The sequence below is a fragment of the Nanorana parkeri genome, unplaced genomic scaffold, assembly GCF_000935625.1.
Source record: "Nanorana parkeri isolate BGI_ZX_2015 unplaced genomic scaffold, ASM93562v1 scaffold48, whole genome shotgun sequence".
Lineage (NCBI taxonomy): Eukaryota > Metazoa > Chordata > Amphibia > Anura > Dicroglossidae > Nanorana > Nanorana parkeri.
The window spans coordinates 2,593,361-2,617,779 of record NW_017306316.1 but is presented as its reverse complement, the minus strand read 5'-3'; the positions used below and the strand labels follow the sequence as shown (position 1 = coordinate 2,617,779).

The 24,419-nt window shown below is 42.5% G+C and overlaps 1 protein-coding gene across 1 annotated transcript in view; it reads right to left on the bottom strand.

The window, feature by feature from the left end:
- Positions 1-20,168, bottom strand: part of SGSM2 (small G protein signaling modulator 2) — a 232,215-nt gene extending 212,047 nt beyond the window's left edge. Inside the window, exon 1 of the mRNA XM_018573651.1 lies at positions 20,009-20,168. Coding sequence (XP_018429153.1) covers positions 20,009-20,065 — 57 coding nt within the window. The 5' untranslated portion in view covers positions 20,066-20,168. The remainder of the gene's footprint in view (positions 1-20,008) is intronic.
- Positions 20,169-24,419: the final 4,251 nt, after the last annotated feature.

The following is a 24,419-nucleotide window of genomic DNA, read 5'->3' as shown; positions in this document are numbered from 1 at the left end:
AAATACCCCTCTGCTGCTGAGACTAGTGCTGCCCGAGTATAAAACATGCTCCTAATCACTTCTTAGGTGTGCAAGTATTTTAGGTGAAACACTGTTGCAGGTACTATGACAAACATGCTGAATGTGTTCACAAGCTGTATAGTTGTTGCCTAGAATTTCAGGCACGGGGTCACAACCACAGAAAATAATGTAGCAAATGCTTAAGGGCCCAGTCACATAGGAGCACGTTACTGTGTGTTTAGCAGACCCTATCGCACAGCGCATCTAGGGTACTATATCATGTGCTCGGTGTGTTACGTTGCCATTCATTTCAATGGCACCCCAATGCACCTCCCGTCAGCCGTATGTTGCTGCAGAAGGTGGAGTACCGCATTACATTGTGTTGTAATGCAGTGTACACAAGTAATGCATTCGCTAATTTTTTCCACCACGCCATAATGCACGGTATTGCAGTATCACGTGCTATGCAACACAACGCTCCAGTGTGAATGGGCCCTAACTCAATGAGAAGCAGTCTGATTAGCACTACAGAAGACCTTGATTTTGTCAGCATCTCCATTAATAAATATATGCTAACTAATTTACTTACCCAAGGTTTTATAAATCCCTTTCAGACAGTATTCTAGTTCACACATCCTTGCCACAATAAATGACTGTTGCAGTTTGCACATTTCTTTGTCTCTGGCTTTCTCATAAGACATAAATTGGCCTCTGCTACTTCACTGGCCAATGAGCTTCCTGAACTTCCTGGTTCTGTATTATGGCAGAAGATTGATAAAGCAGTTGACATAAATGTATTTCATTGCTGTATATTCAGTAGCTGTCTGCCTGGAGTTCCATTTTAAGTCAGATGCGACTCTGTAAGCATCCATCCGACATTGCCCTTACAACCAACCTACTCCCATCTGAAAGGTAACAGCTGCAACATAAAAACCCAATAGTGCACATATTGCTCCCTCTAAAGGGATGACAGGCTTAACAGATGGTAAGGATTCGTGGATGTGTTAGGAAAACCACAGAAACATATTGAGGAACGATGATGTAGAAAAGAACTGTGAAAAGCCAAAGAACACTGTGCATGTATATTTTAGTTTGATATAGGTTGAACATCTATGGTGTAAATACAATTTTGCAGCAGTATGTTGCACAGTGAACTAGTTTGGAAAAGGACAAGTTCAACTTCACAACACAAGCAGTTTTGGTACAGAGGAAGGCATGCAAAGGCCCCCTTGGCCAACCGTGGATGATTCTGCTTCACAGGTTAGGAAAAAATGTTGTCTACTCCAAAGGCCAATTAGGTTAATTCCCAGGTTCATCAATTTATTAAGCTACTGTATCTTAAGTAATCATATCTGTGTTATTAGTATCTTAACTGAACAGACTGAAGAGAGAAGCTGATTGGTTGCCATGCACAGCTGCTCCAGATTTAGTTTGCTCCAGTTTTAATAAATTCCCCCCAATGTCTTCAGGGCTTTAACCCTGTGTAAGGATAAACAGTCCTGCCCATCTGGCAATCATTAAATCTGCCTTTTACAATACAGACAGGGTTAATAATTTAAAACAAAACTCCCCCCAACACCCAAGTCAGTGAGAACTAAGCAGGATTTTTCAGTCCTAGAATTAGCAGAAAGGGCATCTAAAAAAAGGGAAAGCTGCAATTTTTATTTTTTGAGTTATATGTGAATGAGAACATGCAAAAATATAAAATAGATGTTATCCTAATTAGGCTGCAAAAGTGGAAATACACTTTAAGATATATGACTAGCTTTAGTCACTGCATCCTTAGTATCAGACTGCATCAGACTATTACAGGAAACAATGTTAAATGAATAAATGTAAATGGTGTAGTTGTGCTAAATTGAGAACTCCCACTCTCAGTTTATTCTAATATGATTTTAACGAAATCCAGATGTACCAGATTAAGCAGCCTTTCTGCATGGTGAACAACCTTCACCTCTTATCACATGACATTATGCTGCACATCCTTCCTTTCACATTGTGGGTAAGGATTTAGAAGATCAAATCAAATAACAAACGGCAAACTAAATAACAAACTGTGTATCATAAACAAATGCCTCGGGTTCTTTTCCCATAAAAACAGTTTTCACATTTTTTTGCATTTGAGAGCTGCTATTCTCCTCCAGCACTTACTCACTCACTCGGTTGTACATCATTGCTGTGTACCAGCTTGTCTGTGAAGGTTCTCATTCATCCAGGTCATGGTATATCTGTAAATAATAAGTCAAGGCAACTGGACTTGCTGTATTTTTCTTGGACGTTTCACTGGTCATCCAACCAGCTTTCTCAATTCAGAATGACTTGTACAAAAATTATCTGGGAATAAATATGGTGAATGTTGCTCCGATCCACATAATCTGTTAATTGCAACCAGGTGTTGATTTCATTTGCATAATTGGAGTTAGGAGGTGTTAATAACCTGCCCAAAGTAATAGATGTAATAGGTATTGGAGTTATTTTGGGTAATCCCCAAGACTCTACACTACCCTCAGAGTGGACCTGGCATCTCATCTAACCTGCAGTGATCTTCGCAGATACCGGTAATCAGCTCCCAGCACAGTAACTTTTCAGGAACAGGTCACCCATCAGTAAAACCTCATTTGTGGCTCCTACATCTCACCTGATCTACTGAACAGAGTGTAAAATAAGTTATTAGCAAAGGGAGATCACAGGAGGTTAGAGGAAATCAGCAGAAACGTCATTAAATACTGGGTCCGGGTTCTGCCTCTTATGTATGCGTAGTCAGGAGACAGATCAGTCTCCAGGCCCCATCTAAGTCTATGGGGTTCTACTGCACATGTGCAGGTAATGAGAATTAGAAAACAGTCTGGTGGACTCTGTGCTAGAACTGAGTAAGTATTCAGTGGAGGAGAGGGAGGGAGGTTAGAATAGCACAGCGGGAAAGGGGGAAAGGGCAATTACATTTTTACAAAATGCTGTTTCAAAGATTTCTTATCCTGTAAATTAAAATCAACTATACGACATTATATAAGTGTTTTTTAAAATATTGCATGTCCTTTATTTTACCAATAAAAGTATCCAACTTATTCATTTTGCTTTAAAACATATTTTCTAAGATCTCAAACATATAATATAGCAGCTCAGATTTATTAAGCTAGATGTTTTTAAAACCTATGGAAAGCACATACTGCCATTTTGGGAAGCTTCCTCCTAAGTCCTCACAGTCCACATATCACACGGCCAGCAGTGAAGATCAAAATATTAAGGCCCCCCTGCTGTTTCATCGTGGTGCGCTACTGCACACTTGTTAATGGTTGTTTTATTAAACCATATCGGGTGGCACTCAGCCGGAGAAGCTACCCTATAGGCTTACAAATAGACAGCTTTTGCATTTGAGTCTATTAAGAACCCATTATCCCCTCTTTACACTCTACACCCCTATCAATAAACTCCCGACTCTGAACCTCACTGCCTTCCAGCACCCCTGACACTACACCCCAACACCCTAGACACTGCAGCTTTCTGTCACCCTGCACCCCTACCCCTGAACAGCTGACTCTGAACCTCCTTGCCTCCCAGCAATGTCATTTTGACAGCCAGTAATTAGCAGTAATATCTGTGGGGGGAGAGGATCGGGGCAGACAAGATGCGTCCTATAAATTTTATATCTCTTATGTTAAAAATCCTCAAGTGGTTACACTGATGGTAATGTTGAACTAGTGCACCTGCTGGCCTGTACATGATAAGATTTAGAACCATACAAAAAAAATTAGCCTGCCAGCAAACAAAAGGATTTAGTTGCCAGAACAGCCAACTGCTCAAGACAAAGGCTAGGATGAAAAGGTTGCTATGAGTCACTGCACATTGCTCTTTGCACATTGATCACTGCCCTGTTATATGTATTTCAAAACCATATCTCAAGACATGAAAAATATATCTTCTATTTTTAAAAAAAGTCCTCAAATGTTCTGCCACAACAGCATACAATAGACCCCCTAAATCATCCATTCATTTTCTACATGGCATGCACTCAGGCTACAGTAGGAAAATACCGTTAAATCCTCTCTAAGAAATGTGTTTATATGTAAATTACTACAATTTTACCATGTTTTACCTGAAATAAATTGTGCCCTTGAAATACATTTGAATATTATTTTACTTTTTTATTATCAAAAGGGGCTGTTTACTTCTGACTGTAATATTTTATCAGAGTTATCATCATGCTTATCCCTAAATAAGACTACTGCAGTCCATGTCTAATATCACCATCAATGTCTTTACCCCAACTACTATGTCCTGCTGACAGGTATAATATATCCAGTCAAAATAGTGGAGGCATTTGAAACAGTAACTACAGATAACCTAGAGGATACACAGTGTTTTAAAGTGTATATTATGTACTTAGTTATAATATCAACTATTTACTATCTGTGGTACTTGCTATTTCATCTAGCGTATCTACAGAAAGCCTTTACTTATTTTCAGTCCTATCTACATATTTTTAGGGAACAGCCTGTAAGTGTTATTGGTACAAATAATATGCACAAAGTTTAGATAGTTGCTCTGAACCTACTCAGTCAAACAGATGTACCTCCTAACCCTTTCTGAGGTACCCCTAGTGATATACATACCACTCATTGAGAAACTTCCATAGTGGGCGTTAAGTTTTCAAGGCAAGGAAAGACCCCTTCTACCAGTTTGACTCTTAAAGAACTCTGGGCAAATACAATCTTAACCCTTGCAGTGGGCTACCCCCTCACTACAAGGGTTAAGTGCTCATTTTGTGTAGGGAGCTAAAATATAAAAGTTATGCTCACCCAAACCATGATCCTGGCTTGCTCCTGGACCGGTCTCTCAGTCTCATTCCCCCTCTGCTCCAGGGGTCTAAGGTCCTGTGAGTCATCACATCCTCTACAGTGTATAGGACGTGAGGACACCGAGAGACATTCTATCACTGAGCGAAGGTGGAGACAGGCTGAAGGGACCAGTTTAGGAGCCAGCCAGGACACCTCTGTTATTTTAGCTTCCTTGACAAAACGAGCACTAAACAGATTTTATTTGCCCGGTGTTACGACTAGAGTGCTGTGATGACCTCCACTAAGAATGGTGGCCTTTAAAAAACCAGATATAGAGATATAGGCAGCAATACCAGATTTAGTTCCTGAATAAACATTACATTAAATGGCAAAATATGATTTCATTAGCTTTTTTATTTCCATTCCTCTTACAGCATACACCACTTTGCAGTTGTTTTACATACACAAATGTTTGTGGTTGAACATTAATTCCCATTTGTTGCCATAATTGCATTTTGCTGCCACTGTGACCTTTCTTTGTATACACTGATAATAATCTATTACCTCTTACATACAGATGTTTCAGACTTTTCTGGTCCTACTCCTCATCAGTAAAAATAATGAAACACATGGTCTATGAAAGGAACCAATGCTAGAGGGAATAAATGCTTGGCACTGCCCACTGTCCCGAAATGAGGAAAGACGTCCCTTGTTTTTGGTATCTATGCTGCATAGGGTAACATGTAAACCCCATCTTTAAAACAAGGGCATTTTGGTTCCAATTAAAAACAAAAACTATTATCCTACTTGGATCACCTATAAGCCTTGCTTGATATAGTCATGTGTTTCATGCCGTGTACTGATAAACAGATGTGTGCAAGTAGGAATAAATCACTTTGTCATTAAGTTGTATCAGTTCTGGATGCATAGGTTGCCATAAGGGGCAAACATAAATTATTTGCATTACACCACCCTCTTAAAATGGGAACTAAACCCTTATTGTTTAAATTTGTGTTGAAAATAATGACTTTTAAAACTGTTCTGGTGGGCTTTTGGTTCCTTTTGTCCCACTTTTCCATATGCTGACTGCTATTGCAAACAGAAGAACCAGCAAAAAGATGTGGTTGGACTGTGTTGCTGACTAGTTATAATCCACATGATTCACACTTTCAATTAATGGTCTCTGTCTCCTGAATAAAAGGTCATACCTCCTTAGAGATCTGATGAAAAGTTTTAACCCAGGACATATTATGAATAGCAAATGCCTCACATAGCACTGCATATTGGTAAAGATAAAGCATTCAAATATGTTTTGCAATTTAAAATGTGGCAGATGTGAAAAAAAAAATGCCATGGATGTTCGGTGCATGCCATAGTTGTCCGCCCTGTCCCTGTAGTACATTTATTAAAGAAACATATTTAGCCTTCTTTATGCCTTCCCTACTATTATTATTGAGATATGTGAAATTAAATTATACTATTTATTTTATGAGGGGTGAGCTAATGGTGGAATGAGGAACTGAATGTATAGTTTGTGTTATTTTAATGTTTTGAATAAAAACAGTTTTAAAAAATGTCTCACTCCCTTAAAAGCTGTAACTAGTCTAATTGGTGATATAAGTGGTAAATTTCAATAGATTTGCACTATAATTTCCAATCAACATTCCGATAGCTGGAATCACTTTGTTGATGCAGGCAGTGGCACAATAACCAATAGTATGGAAACCAATTTCCATACTATTTTTTGGGACTTGCGAATATCATCAACATGTTTCTAAAACAATGAATTTTGCCAGTAATACAGAAGAATGGCAAATAACGTAAACCAGTTAAATATGCAGTTTTCCACAGGCTATGGTTCATCAGACATTTCATTTAAAGAAAAACTAGAAAAGTATGCCCATCCATACATTGAACAGGATGACACTTTGCATTCCTAGAAGAATTCCTAGTGGCATGAATGTACAAAAAAAATTGTTCAGTGTTCAGTGGTCTGAGGAATGTAACATTAGCACAGCATACAAAGTGCTGTAGTTTTGGGTATGCAATGTATAGCAAAGCATACAAATTGCAGTGGTCTAGAGTACATCATACACATCACAGTATACAAAACCGTGCTGTCCAGACTATATAACACAAAGTAAAACATACATAGCACACTATCCACTGTATTTAAATACAAAGCAGCATATAGTGCACAGCGGTCTGCAGAATGTGACATACAGAATGATGAGGAAAGTGCAGTAGTTCAGAATATGTGACATGCAGCACAGTGTACAGTTCCCGGCTGCTAAGAGTCCTAAGATCTGGGTCCACAACCTTAATGCAAAGCCTAGGAGGTGCGAGTAGGACTTAAGCAAACACTCCTCCTCACAACCAGGGTTTTATTTTAAATAGAAGTGTAGAATAAAAAAATAGATACCAGTGTGGGTCAAACTAATCAGCAGCAAACAAAGACAACTAAATGTTAGAGGTAGAAAAATGAGAGCATTAGATTCATAAGCATGGATTCATTCTGGAAGGTTACTTACTGGTAGGGTTGCCAGCTAGTCTTTATTAGCAGGCACATCCATTATTTTCATACAGTCACATTATTGTATGCAACTTGCAATTCCCAGATAATTGACATCATTGTGCTACAAATCATTCGTCAGAAAAACAAATGTAACTGTCTTTGATTTTTTTCTTAAAGCCTGTTAGCCTTATTGAAATTACCAAACTATACATCATGTCTGAAAGCAAGCATTACAATTGTTCAACAAGATGTTCACGCTTATGTTTCTAACTAATCCTAAACAGCAAAACATGTAATTTCTAATATACCCCACCAACAGCCTATTATTCAATATACATATTAAGCGCTTCCTTTCTGTTGGCAAAAAAAACCCACCTAGATCAGGAAATGTAAAAGTGGGAAGTTGCCCTTGTATCATTATCACTTTCCTTTTCTTACGTAAGTTTTCATGAATAGGCGTTCTCATGCTGGAGATTTACAACCCTTAGCTCAGTACACCGCATCTTGACTCATCTCAGAGATTGGAAAGGGAGCTGTGTCCTAGAATAGTGGCTTTTTCACTTGTTTACCCCTTGGCATCCATTCACACCAGTGTCCGTGCATTATACTGTGCATAACACAACCCCACTAGAGCGCATTGTGAGGGGCGGTGCGATGCATTGTTACAACACATTGCACTGTTTACCTTTCTTTTCTTTTAACTTAATTAAAATGTCACAGAACTTCATTCAACTCTATGTAGTGCCGTTAGAGATGGGAAGGGCTGGAAAAAAAACGGAAAAATTGGGGAAAAAACACATTTTTTTTCTGTTGTTTTCCCAAAGCCAATTTTGTTTTTTTTCCGGGAAAAAGTGAAATAAAAAAAGGAGTGTGGAAAATGTTATTATTATTATAGATATTTATATGGCGCAGACAATTTACGCAGCATTTTACATAGTTGTACATTCACATTAGTCCCCACCCTCGAGGAGCTTACAATCTAAGGTCCCTATCTCACATGCATACATAGAGGGCCAACTTAGAGAGGAGCCAATAACCTACCAGCATGTCTTTGGAGTGTGGGAGGAAACCGGAGTACCCGGAGGAAACACACACAAGCACAGGGAGAACATGCAAACTCCTTCTTTTACAATGATAAATAATATATATTTGACATGTTATTCAAACTATATAACATGAAGGAAGACCTTAATGAAATATTTCTGAGGTTTTATGTAAAGTCTTAAATTATTGCATATTCTCCCAGCTGAAGACAAGCAAATCCTGGAATACAATTCAAGTATCATTGTACTTCTCAATGCAGTTTTCAAACATAAATCTGCATTTTTGCCACTATGGGCACTGCAGAGGACATACTCCAGTTTAGTTAGCTTGTGCGCTCTAACCTGTACCTCCTACAGTTGGGTGATTGTTGGTATGATAGTAAATGATAGTTTCTGTCCTCTCAGGCCTTAATTGACAGGTAAGAGGGTACCTTTATCTGACAAATTAGTTTATCTTTATAACCTTTAAATGATTCCTAATAATGTTCTAAACCATCACAGTATAATGTTAACCTATAGTCTGGTCAGTAAATTGTTGTTTTCCTCCTCTTAGTAAAATGGTGAGACCAACATCTAGAGTTTGGAAACATTTCCACAGTGCAACTTCCACAAAGCTGCAATTTGCAAATATAAAATAAACTGTTAAAAAGCAAGTTTAGTTTATTTACTGAATAAGTTGTACTTTTATTTCAATCATAATACTTTTATATACACTGCATTTCACGTTCCTAGTGTAACAAAATTACTTTCAATTTGTAAAAATACTCCACACTGAATTTTTCTTCAATTTCCATTTTTTCCGGAACAAACAAGGAAAAAAGCTGTTTTGAAACGGCTTAAAAAATTCCGGAAATGTTACATCTCTAACTGCCGTGTAGCGCAATGCATGCATTGTGTGAAAAAGGCACATTTATGTTCCTTTGCGTTGAGCCTATGCTGATTAATTCTGATGCTAAACCCTAATCATTTAACAGACGCTATCCAGCATCAATAACAATGTATTGCCTTGAATCACAGATTCACAGTGTAATGTTCATCAAAGTCTACATCAGGTACAATGGTGTGCCCCAAGCATGTTCTGCAGGCAGCTGTCACGGCTGAGATGATGGTATCAACTCTATTTCAATGGGTTGTGTCCTAATTTATTAACTTTTATTAAAAAATAATATAAATTGAGGATTAGAGAAATAAGCTCTCCTGATGGGTAATTTACTTATGTTTGTTAGGGTTTCAGTGTACTTTAAAGTTCTATTCATATCTATGCATTCTATGATGCATGTTTCCATAACACACGGTATCTGTGCATTGCACTGCATTGACATTTATTCTAAATGCAGGGTTGCCACCTGTCCAGGATTCACCCAGACAGTCCGGGTTTTGAATGCTGTGTTCGGGTTTCATGGGAGCAGAAACCCGGACACAAGATGTCAGGCAGACAGGGGCAACCAAAATTAAGATAGGGGCTACTGGCCCCCCACTGAAAATAATCTCTACTGTAATATTTACATCTGCATGGCCGGCGCTATTTACATATGAACAAGCCGCGACTCATTCTCCCCAAAAAATGTCTGGGCGTCACTTGAGTGTTCGGGTTTCGCTTGAAGAAAAGGTGGCAACCCTATCTAAATGGCATCTCAATGCTCATACAGTGCAAAGCGACAAACCTTCCCTTCAGAACAGAACAATGCACAGCTGAGCATTCACTGGCCACTGTTGAGCATTGCAATGGCCGAAAATGGCGCAGGTATTTTGTGTGTTGAAGCCCAAAGCGACACTCCACCAATAATCCTAATTTCCATAACCACTTCACTGTAAGAACATGGCTACTTGCAAAGACCTTCCTACTTCTTCTTAAGGTCCCCACACACCTTACGATAATCGTACGATAATCACGGGAAATCCCGCGATCGTACGATTATCGTAAGGTGTGTGGAAGCCGTGCGACCTCTACTACTATAAGGTCGCACGACTTTAAACTTAGCCCTCGTTCACACCTGAACGTTTTGTAGCGCGTTCTACGCTCGACGAACGTCCTACAAAACGCTCAAACATCTAAATCCCATTGTATTCAATGGGTCTGGTTCACACCTTGGCGTATTTCAGCCCGTCCCTAACGCGCTACAAAACGGGCCACGCCTGAAAAGGTACATGTACTACTTTGGGCCGTTTTTGTTGCGCGTTTCCATTGTGGTTTTGAATGCTGTGTTCGGGTTTCATGGGAGCAGAAACCCGGACACAAGATGTCAGGCAGACAGGGGCAACCAAAATTAAGATAGGGGCTACTGGCCCCCCACTGAAAATAATCTCTACTGTAATATTTACATCTGCATGGCCGGCGCTATTTACATATGAACAAGCCGCGACTCATTCTCCCCAAAAAATGTCTGGGCGTCACTTGAGTGTTCGGGTTTCGCTTGAAGAAAAGGTGGCAACCCTATCTAAATGGCATCTCAATGCTCATACAGTGCAAAGCGACAAACCTTCCCTTCAGAACAGAACAATGCACAGCTGAGCATTCACTGGCCACTGTTGAGCATTGCAATGGCCGAAAATGGCGCAGGTATTTTGTGTGTTGAAGCCCAAAGCGACACTCCACCAATAATCCTAATTTCCATAACCACTTCACTGTAAGAACATGGCTACTTGCAAAGACCTTCCTACTTCTTCTTAAGGTCCCCACACACCTTACGATAATCGTACGATAATCACGGGAAATCCCGCGATCGTACGATTATCGTAAGGTGTGTGGAAGCCGTGCGACCTCTACTACTATAAGGTCGCACGACTTTAAACTTAGCCCTCGTTCACACCTGAACGTTTTGTAGCGCGTTCTACGCTCGACGAACGTCCTACAAAACGCTCAAACATCTAAATCCCATTGTATTCAATGGGTCTGGTTCACACCTTGGCGTATTTCAGCCCGTCCCTAACGCGCTACAAAACGGGCCACGCCTGAAAAGGTACATGTACTACTTTGGGCCGTTTTTGTTGCGCGTTTCCATTGGGATACAGCCAAGTATCCCTCGGAAACGCGCGTTTGTCGCGCAATTTTTTTACCGCGTATCGCGGTAAAAAACACGCGCGACAGACGTGCATATGCAATACGCCTAGGTGTGAACCAGGGCTTACGAACATGTTTCAAAACCCGCCGAGCATCGTACGATGTTCGGCAGGTGTGTAGCATGTTCGTGAGTTAAAAGCCGGACGGGCCGGTGTGTGCAAGCGCAAACTGCCCGTTCGGCATTGCGGTCATCGGAAGCCCGCCCCTCAGGGGGCGTGGCTTGCGATCATCGCAAGTACGATCTGCCTATGCAAGATAGGCAAATCGTACGTTTTTTTAAGTACCTTACAACCATCGCAAGATGAAAGTCTTGCGATGGTTGTAAGGTGTGTGCCCAGCCTAAGACTGCATGCCACTGATGCTTCTGCATATGAGGATATGCTCTGACATAAAAGCCATGTACCTAATAGAAAAGTATGACCGCGAGGAAGGAGATTTTGAGTTACATGGTTTACGGATGACAAAGAAATAATATAAGTGGGAAAGATCCGCAATCAGTTTACAAACTGAAAACAAAATCTGAGATCACAAATGTGTTTTTTTTTTTCTTGGCAGAAAAGACAGGTGTCAAATCAATAAGATAAGGAAAAAACAAAACTTGATGCCCAGGCCACATTTAGCAGCATCAGCATGCATCAGATAACGTAACTATAACTCTATGGCGAAGTTGCATTCCTAAACAATGTTTGACATATAAGGCTTTTATTTCATTCATTGTTTTAATAAATACAATACTTTTTTTTATTAGAGGCTGACCAAAGTGTAAAAATGTATCTGACAAAGAAACTATTTAATAGCTGTCACGGCAATTCCACTGTAGCCTGCAGGTGGCAGTGTTCATTAGAAGGCTGAAGGCCTATTTTGTCAATGAACCCTCAAGGGCAGGCTGCATATGATCACTGTATATGATAATCGATGGCACAGTGATCACGTGATTGGAAACCTCTCTAATTGGTCCTGGGACATATAGTGGATATAAAAAGTCTTCACATGCCTGTAAAAAATCAAACGAAGACATATTACTTAAAGTTTTTTCCACATTTAATGTGACCTATAATCTCTACAATTCAATTAAAAAACAAACTGAAATTGTTTAGTGTGAAAAAAAATATAAATAAAATAAAGTGGCTGCATAATATAATTAGGGATGTGGCTGTGTTCAGAATTAATCAATCTCATTCAAATTGATGTTAAATAGTAGTCAGTACGCATCTGCCATCAATTAACAATTGACTCTGATTAAGACCATATAAACTGTCCTGGTAGGATTTTTTAAACCTTTACTCATTTGCCTCTTACAGCAAAAGATATGGTCCGCAGAGAGCTAACAGAGCAACAAAGGGATCTCATTGTTGTAAGTTATCAGTCAGGGGAAGGATACAAAAAAAATTGCAAGGCATTATATATACTATGGAACACAGTGAAGATGGTCACCAGCAAGTGAAGATAAAATGACACAACAATGACATTACCAAGAACTGGACGTTCCTCCAAAACTGATGAAAAAAACAAGAAGAAAACTGGTCCAGGAGGCTGCCAAGAGGCCGACAACAACATTAAAGGAGATCTACGGGGTTAAGGCTTTTCCCCATAGTTCTCCTTAGGGTAACGGGAGGACACAAACTAGCGTCCTCCCGTCACCCTAGGCTCAGTATACCGCGAGCCGTAGCTCGCGGTATACTGATACGCCGCAGCTGAAGCGGATCCCGACAATTGTGTGTAGACTTTTTATATCCACTGTTAGTGGGGCCTGAAGCTGTCAGAGAAAGCTGTGATTAAAAATTGTTAGCGGTCGGCTGCTGACTCTCAGAGGGAAGGACGTTTATTAGAGCATCTCCATCGTAAGAGACAATGTTAATATACAGATTGTGAGTGTGAAAGGGTTTGGAGTGTCAGCCCGCCATAAGTCCGTTTTTGACAGACGCTAGTGCGTTAAACTAACTGATAATCTTGTATACTTGCCAGGGACTGAGATATCTGTGTTTGAGTCCCTGCACACCTGTTGTGGCCATTTGAGGGGTTCCTGTTTTCTCAGTTTTTAAAATGTATTTTATATTATGGAGAATGCATCAGCATGAGTCAAAAACTACAGTATGACTGGGCAAGCTCACTGTTCGAGTAGCCAAGACATATAAGTAAGACCCAACTCAGCCAATCAGCTGTAATAAAAATATCACTTTTGGGTGGTCTGACAACGTAAAGAATTATACTGTTTATTTTCCAAACTGTATTAGAAGATGGACTTGCACTTTAATGGAAGTTTTAAAGATTCCAAGTAGATTAAGCGGGGGCTAAAAAGCAGCGAAGCGTCAGTGTTGGATGCTTTCTTTTCCAAACAATTACATGACAGGTGTTCTAGCAGCAGAGGAAAACATGGCACAATGCCTGCGTTATTATAAATCCCTGTTAGACACTGCAGCCAGGGAGCATGGCTTTTCTCAATACAGAGCTCGGTTAGATAGCCAGCAATCATATGCATCATATTCCATACTCTATCCCTACAAATCCACCGGTCACCAGTACTGTGCTGTCATAGTAACATATTTTCCAATACAGTAACAGCGGGGAGATTTCACATTTGAACATAGTATTCTGAAATAACCCTAAATACTGAATGAGAACCGATAACCAAGAAGGGTCAATGATCAATAAAACAGCCTTAAAGTAGTATTAAACTATCAAACTTTTTTCCGTAATGAATCCAGATATACATTGCCCAGCAAAGCATTGCTTTACATTTTGCCCAAACACTTACAGTCATCATGTTTCTCAGCTCAGCTTCCCTGAATTTCCTATCCAGTGCAAAATCACAAGAGACAGAGCAGACTCCAGCAACTGTTCATCTACTAGCATGGAGAAGGGAGGATGGAGGACAGGGGGTTAGGGGGGTGGGAAGTAGCTTGACTCTAGTAGGTGACTCTATAGAACTCTGCTTGAGAAAGGAGTCACTTTAAAACCGGAAGTCAGAACCAGTGCCCAGGAAACCAGCTGATTCTGCAGGAAACTAAAACTTTTAAACATCAAGAAGCAGCATCGATTGTAAGTGAGTTCATCAGCATTTGGAATAGCTTAAAACCCTTTTGACTTTAATATCACTTTAAGGAAAAGTAGATCTTCGTGTAACAGAAATAATCCAAATCCACATACAATTTAGTGCAGCAATTAAAGCCAAGCTGACTTCCAGCACAAACTTTACAGTCATTTGAAATTCATTTTTTATGCCCAAGAACGCTTTACTCCAGCATATTTCTGTTGTTTGCAAGCTGTTCCTCTTATAAGGCATCTGCTACTGTCAGAAAATATTTATCATCATGCCTGAAATAAGAACTACCCAAGTTGCCCCGATGTCACCAACCACATTCATATTGTTATTTTCAGGTTTGAATCTCATCAGTAGCTTGTGGTGGTCGTGGGGGGTAAATGCTCCAAATTCCACAGCTCAGCATCAGCTCAGCAAAGCAGCTAAAGCTTATCGGTGGGTGTACATTTTGAGTTTTTAAAAGGTTACTTCACTAGATAAAATTCAGTGGCAGAAGGTGAGATGAGTCTACTTTGTAAATATCACCCTCCTTCGTGCCCCTGACCCATTCATCCATCTGCTTAGCACCGTGAGCCACAAATACCTGATTTCCATTGTCCTGCAGCTCCCTCTGTCTGTTCACAGTCACTCCCATAGAAGTCTATGGGAAAACTGCAATACCTAGGCAGGGAGGATGGCATAGGCCTGAAGTGTTGAGGGGGGATTTAAACTGATGGACTGGCGTAAAGAACAACTCCAGGGAAAAAATGTTATTAACCCTTGCAGTGGGGCTACCCCAGCACTGGAAGGGTTAACTGCTCCTTTTTATCTAGGGACTAAAATAAAAAAAATTACGCTCACTCGATCATCATAGACGGCCAGCTGTGACAGAGCTCCCTCCAGCCTGTCTTCCCCTCCACTGCAGTGAAGGAATGTCCCTCGGCGTCCTCACATCCTGCACTCTGTGTATAGAACGTGGTTACTCAGGGAATCTTAGACCGCTGCAGTGGACGTCAGCAATGGCAGCACTGGCACTCAGTGCAGAATTCCTTCAAAGCTGAGCTTCAGGCAAACAGATAAATACACAGATGATATACACATAAGTACAGTCAAATGATTTGTATTTCTGTCCATCCAGTTCTGAGATTAAGACAGCTCTGTCTTCTCTGCTGCAGTTAAGTTACACTTACATGTCTTGTCCTTATTCTAGCCAGTGACTGGACAGTGAAAGGAGAAGCACTCTGCTTAGGTTAGAACATGAGCATTGCTCCTTGTGCTGCTTCTCCCTCTCACATTCTGAGCTGTGTTGTAGAGTGAACTGCATGTGTCTTATACCTAATCAAATTCAGATACTTACACTGATTGTATTAAAAATGACATTTGATGATGTGTGAATAAACACAGAGCTGCATTCACTTGTGTCTTTTATATCTGCCTGGAGTTCAGCTTTAAAGAATGTGTGAAAGAAATTACCCGTGGAAAACTTTGTAATAATGACAAGATGGTAACTGTACCACCCATACACACAGGGAAGGATCAACACACTTTAACAGAGCAGAACACCTTTTACACTATTTTTCATCTTAAAGTGGAAGCTAAAAAAATAATAATAATAAAAAGACCCCCCCCCCCCCTTTCTTTCTGAGAGCTTTTAGCCATAATGTACATGCACATCAATTTAGCACCTTTGGCAGCCAAAGCAATCCCTTCTTCTGGGTTTCGAGTATTCGGCCGCTTGTTTAACCAGACCCTGATGACATAAGTCCCGCGCATGTGCACGGGAGTTACTCTATCCCAGCATGCCGGGTCTGTGGACTGAGCCTGCTCATGCACCTCTCTGTGTACAGAAACAAATTGCTGATGGGTAGAATAAAGCTTTTATAGCAGAAGAGACTTACACAGTCTCTTCTACCATAGAAAGTCTGACGATCAACAACTTTTTTTTGGGAAGCTTTACTTCCACTTTAACATTCATGGAAGCTTCTCGGTGTGTATGAGAGGTAACATACTTAGACGCCGCAACTGAAGCGGATCTGAAGCGGATCCCGACAATTATGTCTGGATCCACCCAGCTGCGTAACTGACAGCTGGCTCTGCCTATCTAGAGGCAGAGCCAGCTGTACCCGCCCCCGTCCGTTCGGAGCGGGGAGGGGGGAATCCAGCCCCCTCCCCTGTCACGGCAGAGGACCTCCCGATCTACTAAGCCGACAGTCTCACTGTCACAGGTCGGCTAGAACTATGAGGTGAGTAAAAAGCACTCACCTCATAGTCAGCGGTGTATTTAACTTTTGTGCTGCCCTATTCAAGGCAACAACGCCGCCGCCGCCCCCCCCGGACTGAATCGAATCTGCGCTTCTCTCCAACAGCACAACCCCCCCCTGGACTGAATCGAATCTGCGCTTCTCTCCAACAGCACCCAACGTCCCCCCGTTCGCGGACGTTCTGCACACGCCGTCCACTCTCCAGGCCGACGTCCGCGTCATCCCATCCACGTGAGTATCACTCGTGGTGCCGCTCTCTGCAAATCTGCCGCCCCAGGCAAACGCCTTGTTTGCCTCGCGGCAGATACGCCCCTGCTCATAGTTCTCCTTTAAAAAAAATATCCGTTGATCCTGCTAGAAATCCAAAGCTGTCCTGTTCACTCTGCTGTGTTATCTTAAGTAGTGATGAGTTGGGGCTTGGTGTGATCCCAGTTCACTTGAGTCTTCCCAAGCCTGCTTAAAACTGTGACCAACATAAAAGCCCAATTAGAGGCTTCAGGTCCGGCGGGGGGCATTCCCTGCCCCTTTGTGACATGCAGCTGTGGGGTAAGGAATGAGCCTGCCACAACTTATTGGACGGGTGGGGGGTTCAGCAGGCAAGGGTGAACTCAGGCAAACTGGGATCACACCTAGCCCCATCTTGTCATTACTGGAGATAACACAGCAGGGCTAACAGGACAGCGCTGGATTTCCAGCAGGATCAAAGGATATTTTTTTTAACGCTCTGCCTGGAAAGAGGGTGCACTTATTGAGCAGATATAACAAACCGCTTTCAATGGTATATTTACCAGACCAAAAGGGAGTACATAAGAGTAGTTCATTGTTTGGCGTTTACATGCACTTAAGCCTTAAAATGCTTGCATAAGGCATATCAATGACTGGTTCCCTTTACAGTGGATCTGTAAGGTCCATTTATTTAGTGTACCCCCCCCCCCTTGCTAAAATTGTACATTACACTAGAAATAACCATGTCGTGGAATAAAGTTATTGAATTCTATTACCTTTCCCCTGGCTTCTGCACACAGCACCTAGGTGAGGGTGACGTCCTCATGCTTCCAGCAAGTTCCCAGGGAATGCTGACTAGTCTAAATCTTATGAGAAGATGATCCTGTTCTGTTCCGAAAGCTTCTTCTTGCAAGATTTGGCGTTCTCAGCATTTCCTAGGGTCTCATCTGCAAGATGGTGATCCCACCCCCTACACCAAGGAACTGAGGCAAAAGGTAAGTAAATGATCTAACTTTTTTTTCCACCACCGCTTTAGCAAGGGGAAGGGGGGCCACACTAAATAAGTGGACCTTGCTGGAAAAACAAGGTCCCCTCTACTAAGAAGGCAGGATACCTTGCCATTTAAGAAGGCAAGATGGAATTACCATCTCACTGGTGAGATCCCAGAGAATGCTGGGAACTCCAAATCTTGCAAGAAGAAGCTTCAGACATTAAGGACAAGGTACAGAAACCAATACTTATCTGATTTCACATTCAATTAGTACAGAGAGAACAATGAAAATGACTTCTGATTGGTTGCTGTAAATTACTGCACTATGATATACACTTTTTTAAAATGCTCCATCCATTAAAAAGAGATATTTCAGTTTCAGGCAGATGACTGCTTTACATTGTACACTAGCTTCTTAAATCTCTGATGAACACCCACAGAGAGTTCCCAGCCCTGGATACGTCATATTAAGCCAGCGAGTGATTCAGGCCACTTGAATCCACCTCAATCAAAGATTCATTTGGTGTGTCTGGCCCTTTTTAAAATCCCATTAGCTGTTTTGTTTATTTTTTTAAGCATGTAATTGTATAAAACATGCTGTTCCATTGCTATAATCGAAAATAAAGGTCACTGAACTGCTCCATTTGTGCTAAGTGTAAATGTACAGCGTAGTCCTCTACAAGGGCATCATGAGGCTAACTAGTTTTAATCTTCATAAAAACAAACCTTGGACTGTTCCTACATCCCGCCATCTGGCCACCTGTGAGAGCAGCAATAATAGAAAACAAGAAATAATACAAAGAATAAACGGTACCCATAGATCACTCTTTACAGCCTTTTCTGAAACGACGCCTATTGTGTATTAAGGTCCATCCATCTTTTCACTGTAAATCTGGATGACACGTCTCTCACCTTCCTATGCCTCAAACGACTCCAGAAGATCAACGGGGATGGCTCATAAAAACTGAAAGAAGAGGACTTTCTCTTTTTCTTTCAGTTTGTTAGGAACCATCCTCAATAAAATATGTCCAACTCTATTTCCCATTTATAAATTCTTAGATAGCACAAATGGATCCATTTTTTAGTTCTCAGCGGTGGCACGGTATGTTTTATACAATTGCATGATTCAAAATTAAATCAAAACCAATGGGCTTATATAAAGGGCCAGTCACCGCAAAACAACTGATTGTTAGGCTTTTTTCCCGGCACTTTTAAAGAGTAACAATGATGTGACTGGTTGCTACGGGCAACGCATGGACTTTTAATTATCCCAGTGCCGGGGTCTATTCTTATTCTCTCAGTCAGCACATTAGATACATATTCACAACACAGTTGCAAAATAGTATATTGCAGTTGTATATTTGCTAGGTTACCTCTTCTGTGTATACAAGATTGCAAGCAATGTTATTTAAAGTACTCCGTTGCCAAACACATCAGTATTTGTAAACTAATTAGTAATGAACTGTAATATGCAAACATACATACAGGTTTATGGCTGATTAATGGTCTTCCATTGTGTTTTAGCATTACAAGGGAAACAATGGGGGGAAAAAAGGTAAACAAAATGTAATTCTTATTGATCATTAGAGCAAGCTGCCTCCTGTACATTACTGATCCTGATAGTAAGCAATGCCATGTATTTATCTGTACAGATCAGCCAAAACAGTATGTGAAATACATCAATATTGGTGTGATCACATGACCTTTGTACATCTTGTCCATCATTAATAGATGATGCCAGGGAAACTATGTCCACACTGTGAGTGATGATGACCATTTCTCTAGAAAAGCAACAATGCCCAGTGTCATCAAATGGCACCAAGTACAACAGTTTTGGTGTGCACATCATCCTACATGCACAAGGCTCTGTGAAGACACAGATAGAAGACATGTAGACAGCTGTTGTCTTGGGATGGTGCTTTCATTGTGAAAGAATACATGTATGTTATCTACATGCTAGGAAGGAAGGAGGGGGGTGCACACAGACAACAATGACCACCATGCTATCTTCTGCAGATCTATGCACAGAATAAAGGTAGTGTGCTAGTGTCTGATGGCCATGATCCTCAGCACATATGGTGTACATGCATGTGCACACGTGTGTAATGTTACATGTACCTCCTTCTTGACGTTCCATAGCAGCTTCTCTTTGACGCTGTCATCTGAGCAGCTCATGGTGCAGGAACAGGTGGGATGATAGCGATGAGGAATGACGGCTTATCCTTAGCAGCACCCTGAGCCCGGCTTTGTGGGTGATGCTCTGTTCTTGTCAATGATGCTCCCCCTACTGCTGCTGATGCTGCCGCTGTCATTCCCCAGAACTCGCCGTGACGTCACGGTGGCGGCAGCCCCCGCCCTCCTCCTTTTTTCGAGCGCCGCCCCATTCTGATGGGCAGCCTGGAGTGCTGACCGCGTCCCGGGCGCGTCCATGACAACCAGCCTGTACAGGGAGGAGGAGGAGGAAGAGGACCAGTGTGATCCAGGCTGGGAGAGACCTAATGGAGGAGAGGAGAGCTAACAGTTCATCTAAAAATATATTCTTGTAGTTCTAATAAGATAGACTAAGAATTCGCCTATACTATGACAATTAAAGGATCAGTCCACGCTAAGTGCCCATTCACACCATAGTGTTGCATTAAGTGCACGCTTCTATGCAATTAATGCACACTACCGTGCAGGGGTGTAACTAGAAAACACAGGGCCCCATAGCAAAATTGTGTATGGGGCCCCACGAACCCCCCCACACACCAAAAGAACCTATCTCCATAACTGTTCTAATGCCTGTGCCATCTCCTCTACAGCTCTGCTCCTGCTGGCTCTGACGTCAAAGACTAAGAAGAGATAAGTAATAGAAATATGCACTATAAATATATATATAAATTATACACTATAAATATGTGGTAGGTTCACTCCACCTCTCACTGCTACAGAGTCCACCATAGACCCCGCACACCCCACCAGAGACCCTGCAGTGCCCACCTGACCCTCTGCAGATCCCACCTGACACCCCACAGAGCCCGCCTGACACCCCACAGAGCCAACCTGAGACCCCACACAGCCCACCATAGACCCCACACAGCCAACCAGACCCCACACAGCCCACCAGAGACCGAGCACAGCCCACCTGACACCCTGCAGTGCCCACCATAGACCCTGTAGAGCCCACCTGACACCCTGCAGTGCCCACCATAGACCCTGCAGAGCCCACCTGACACCCTGCAGAGCCCACCTGACACCCTGCAGAGCCCGCCTGACACCCCGCAGAGCCCACCTGAGATCCCACACAGCCCACCATAGACCCCACACAGCCAACCATAGACCCCGCACAGCCCACCAGAGACCCTGCACAGCCCACCTGACACCCTGCAGAGCCCACCATAGACCCCGCAGAGTCACCCTCAGACCCCACACAACCCACCATAGACCCCGCACAGCCAACCATAGACCCCACACAGCCCACCAGAGACCCTGCACAGCCCACCTGACACCCTGCAGAGCCCACCATAGACCCCACAACACTGACCTAGGATCCCACAGAGCCCACCTGAGAGTGACCCTGCAGAGCCCACCATAGACCCTGCAAACCTCACCTAGGATCCCACAGAGCCCACCTGAGAGTGACCCTGCAGAGCCCTCCATACACCCTGTAGAGCCCACCTGAGACCCTGCAGAACCCACCTGAGACCCCGCACAGCCAACAATAGACCCCGCACAGCCCACCATAGACCCCGAACAGCCCACCATAGACCCCACACAGGCCTGCCATAGATCCTGCACAGCCCACCTGAGACCGCACAAATCCCACCATAGACCCCGCACAGCCCACTTGAGACTCCACACATATCGGAGACCCTGCATAGCCCACCTGAGACCCTTCACAGCCCACCTGAGAGTGACCTTCAGAGACTACCATAGATCCTACACAGCCCACCTGAGACTCTATGGTGGGCTCTGCAGGCTCTCGTGTGGTTGCATTCCCTGCACACAATACTATGCGATTAACGCACTTTACTAGTGTGAACGGGTCCTCAAAAACACTCACAGACATATATAACCACAGACACAATCTGCTGAACTGTGACGGAGCTCCATCTATGTGTGCATTACATGTGCAGCTTCCTTGCGTGCCCTGTAGAGGTGCCGGGAGCCAGAATGTGACGTCACTCCGGTCCAGACACCTCTATAGGACACGTGAGGGAGCGGTAAGCAATGCACGTATGTATGGAGCACCCTTGCAGCCATAGCCCCATTCCACCCCATCCCAAGCTGACACTCGGCTTCGGGCAGCATATTTTGAATGGCTGCTTGGAGCGGGAACAGACAGTGCTGCGCTATCGGGAGGCTGAGGAGCCTCTAAACTAGAAAACTGGAAGACATGTGGCGACCCACTAAACAGGGAGTCGCGACCCACTTTTGGGTCACGACCCACCAGTTGAGAACCAAGGATTTATAGAACATCAGCAGTACTCGGATTTCTGTATTTAGTAGTTCTACCAAGTAGGATTGTGAAATATATAGTTGGAAGTGTTATGATTAAGTGAACCATTTCTTTGCCCAGAGCAAAGCAATGTATTTACTCATGTTGAACCACATCATTACCAATCACACATCATGTGTTGTGGTGCAGTGCAACACAGGTGCATTCTGAGGGTAGCATTGTGCTGCTATTCATCATGAATGGCTGGTACTGTGAATGAGCCCTTAAATGTTGGCCACCCATGCTGCTTACTGTCTTTTCACAACCCTGTTGCTCTTTCCACATGCAGGATCAAAGAGAAGAAGTTTGTGTAATCTTCAAGCTCGTCTCTGTTCAGAGCTTACACAGGGCTGAGGACTCTCTTTTGCCCCCATGTGACAGAGCTGGTGCAGAGCAATTGGCTCCCAGCCACCTGGCGCTGCATCATGGGTAGGGAGACAATGTTTGTACCGATATGTACACTATAGTTTTTAGACTGGAAGGCAAACACAATCATCTTTTACTTTCATGGTAGGAATGGTCACATAACGTCTCAGCTGCAAAGAAAGTTGTTGCTAAAAGATTTCCTTTTGGCAGAAGCTGTAATTGCAGGTCTGAATGGAGAGTGTGGTGCTATGTGTCACGGACGCACTCAGGGCCGCCAGCCCAACATATTTTTAAAAACTGTCTTGGAGGGCAAACGCCCACCTTTCCAGTCTACTCCTTCACCCAACCCCCTTGCGCTTACCTACTCCAAGCTCTCCTGCCATTCTGTTACGACAGGAGTCTAAAATTGTGTAAGCCCTGTGCAGGTTTGTGTCAGAGCTTACATTGGGTTGATGACCTTGTTCTCCGTGTTAGGTAATTGTGGAATGGTGGAAGTCCCTTACATCTACAACTTGTTGATCACGTGGATGGAACTTGAACATCCTTACTGTATTAGGACATGAGGAATGTAAAATAAGTGTGAATAGTGGTGGGACATACATGGAGGAATGAGGTGGAACCCCAGAACACAAGTAAGATTGTTCTCGCGAGTGAGGCTCAGAGACAATGTCATGATGCAGCAGTCTGGCTGCTTTATGCCCATGTCCAGCTGTTTGGAAGATGTGATGGAAATGTGATATAATAGCCGGCCAGCTTACTTACATGTCTCATGAAGTGGATTTTGCAAGTACACTATTACAGTGAAGTCACTGCAACAAACCAGACCTCATTGAAAGAGTAAGGATTGATGATATGTTATCACCAGTACAGTATGTCCTGTAAATGTGTTTTTGGATGGGCATGGAACTGATTTGCTGGGGGGACTTCAGGTTATAAATCTTAAAAATTGAAAAGAATGGATCAACCAGATTATGGGCAGAGGGAGTTTTGTATTAAAATAATTAATGCTCAAAGATAGACACATATACGGAGTGGCCAGTTTATTATGACCACCTGACGTTTGTAGGCAAATTAGCTATAATTAGCTAAAATTTTGCGCTGAAGGTGCTAGAGTGTCAGACCATTATAAATAGGGAAGCAAGTTGTTTACCACGACAGTAGAAGTGATTTTTTTCTGAAGATATGGGTAAACAACGCGATTTAACAGCCTTTGAACGTGGGATGATTGTTGGCGCGAGCCATGAAGCGAGTATCAGCAAAACAGCAGAATTTGTTAAATGTTTAAGAAGGCCTCATTGTTAAAGTGTTTAAAGACTGGACTGTCAGCCGAAAATCTGGGCCTGAACGTGCAAATTGTGGCCGTCAGCGACTAGTCAATGTTAGGGCAGAACGGAAAGTGGCAAGACTGGTACAAGACAACAGAAGGGCAACAGTGCAGTGTCAGATTCCTCGCATCACCTTTCAACATCTCGTGGAGTCACGAGGCGGCCCAACGAAGTCATCTCGTGGAGTTATCTTGTGGCCCAACGAAGTAATGATGGGGTGGTCATAATAATCTGGCCACTCAGTGTAGTTGCATAATTATATTCAATATATTACTAATAGACTAGCAAATATACCTGGAACCACCAGAAAAGGACCCCTGAACTGATCTATTGCCCGTTTAGGGTCTGAAAACTTCCAATC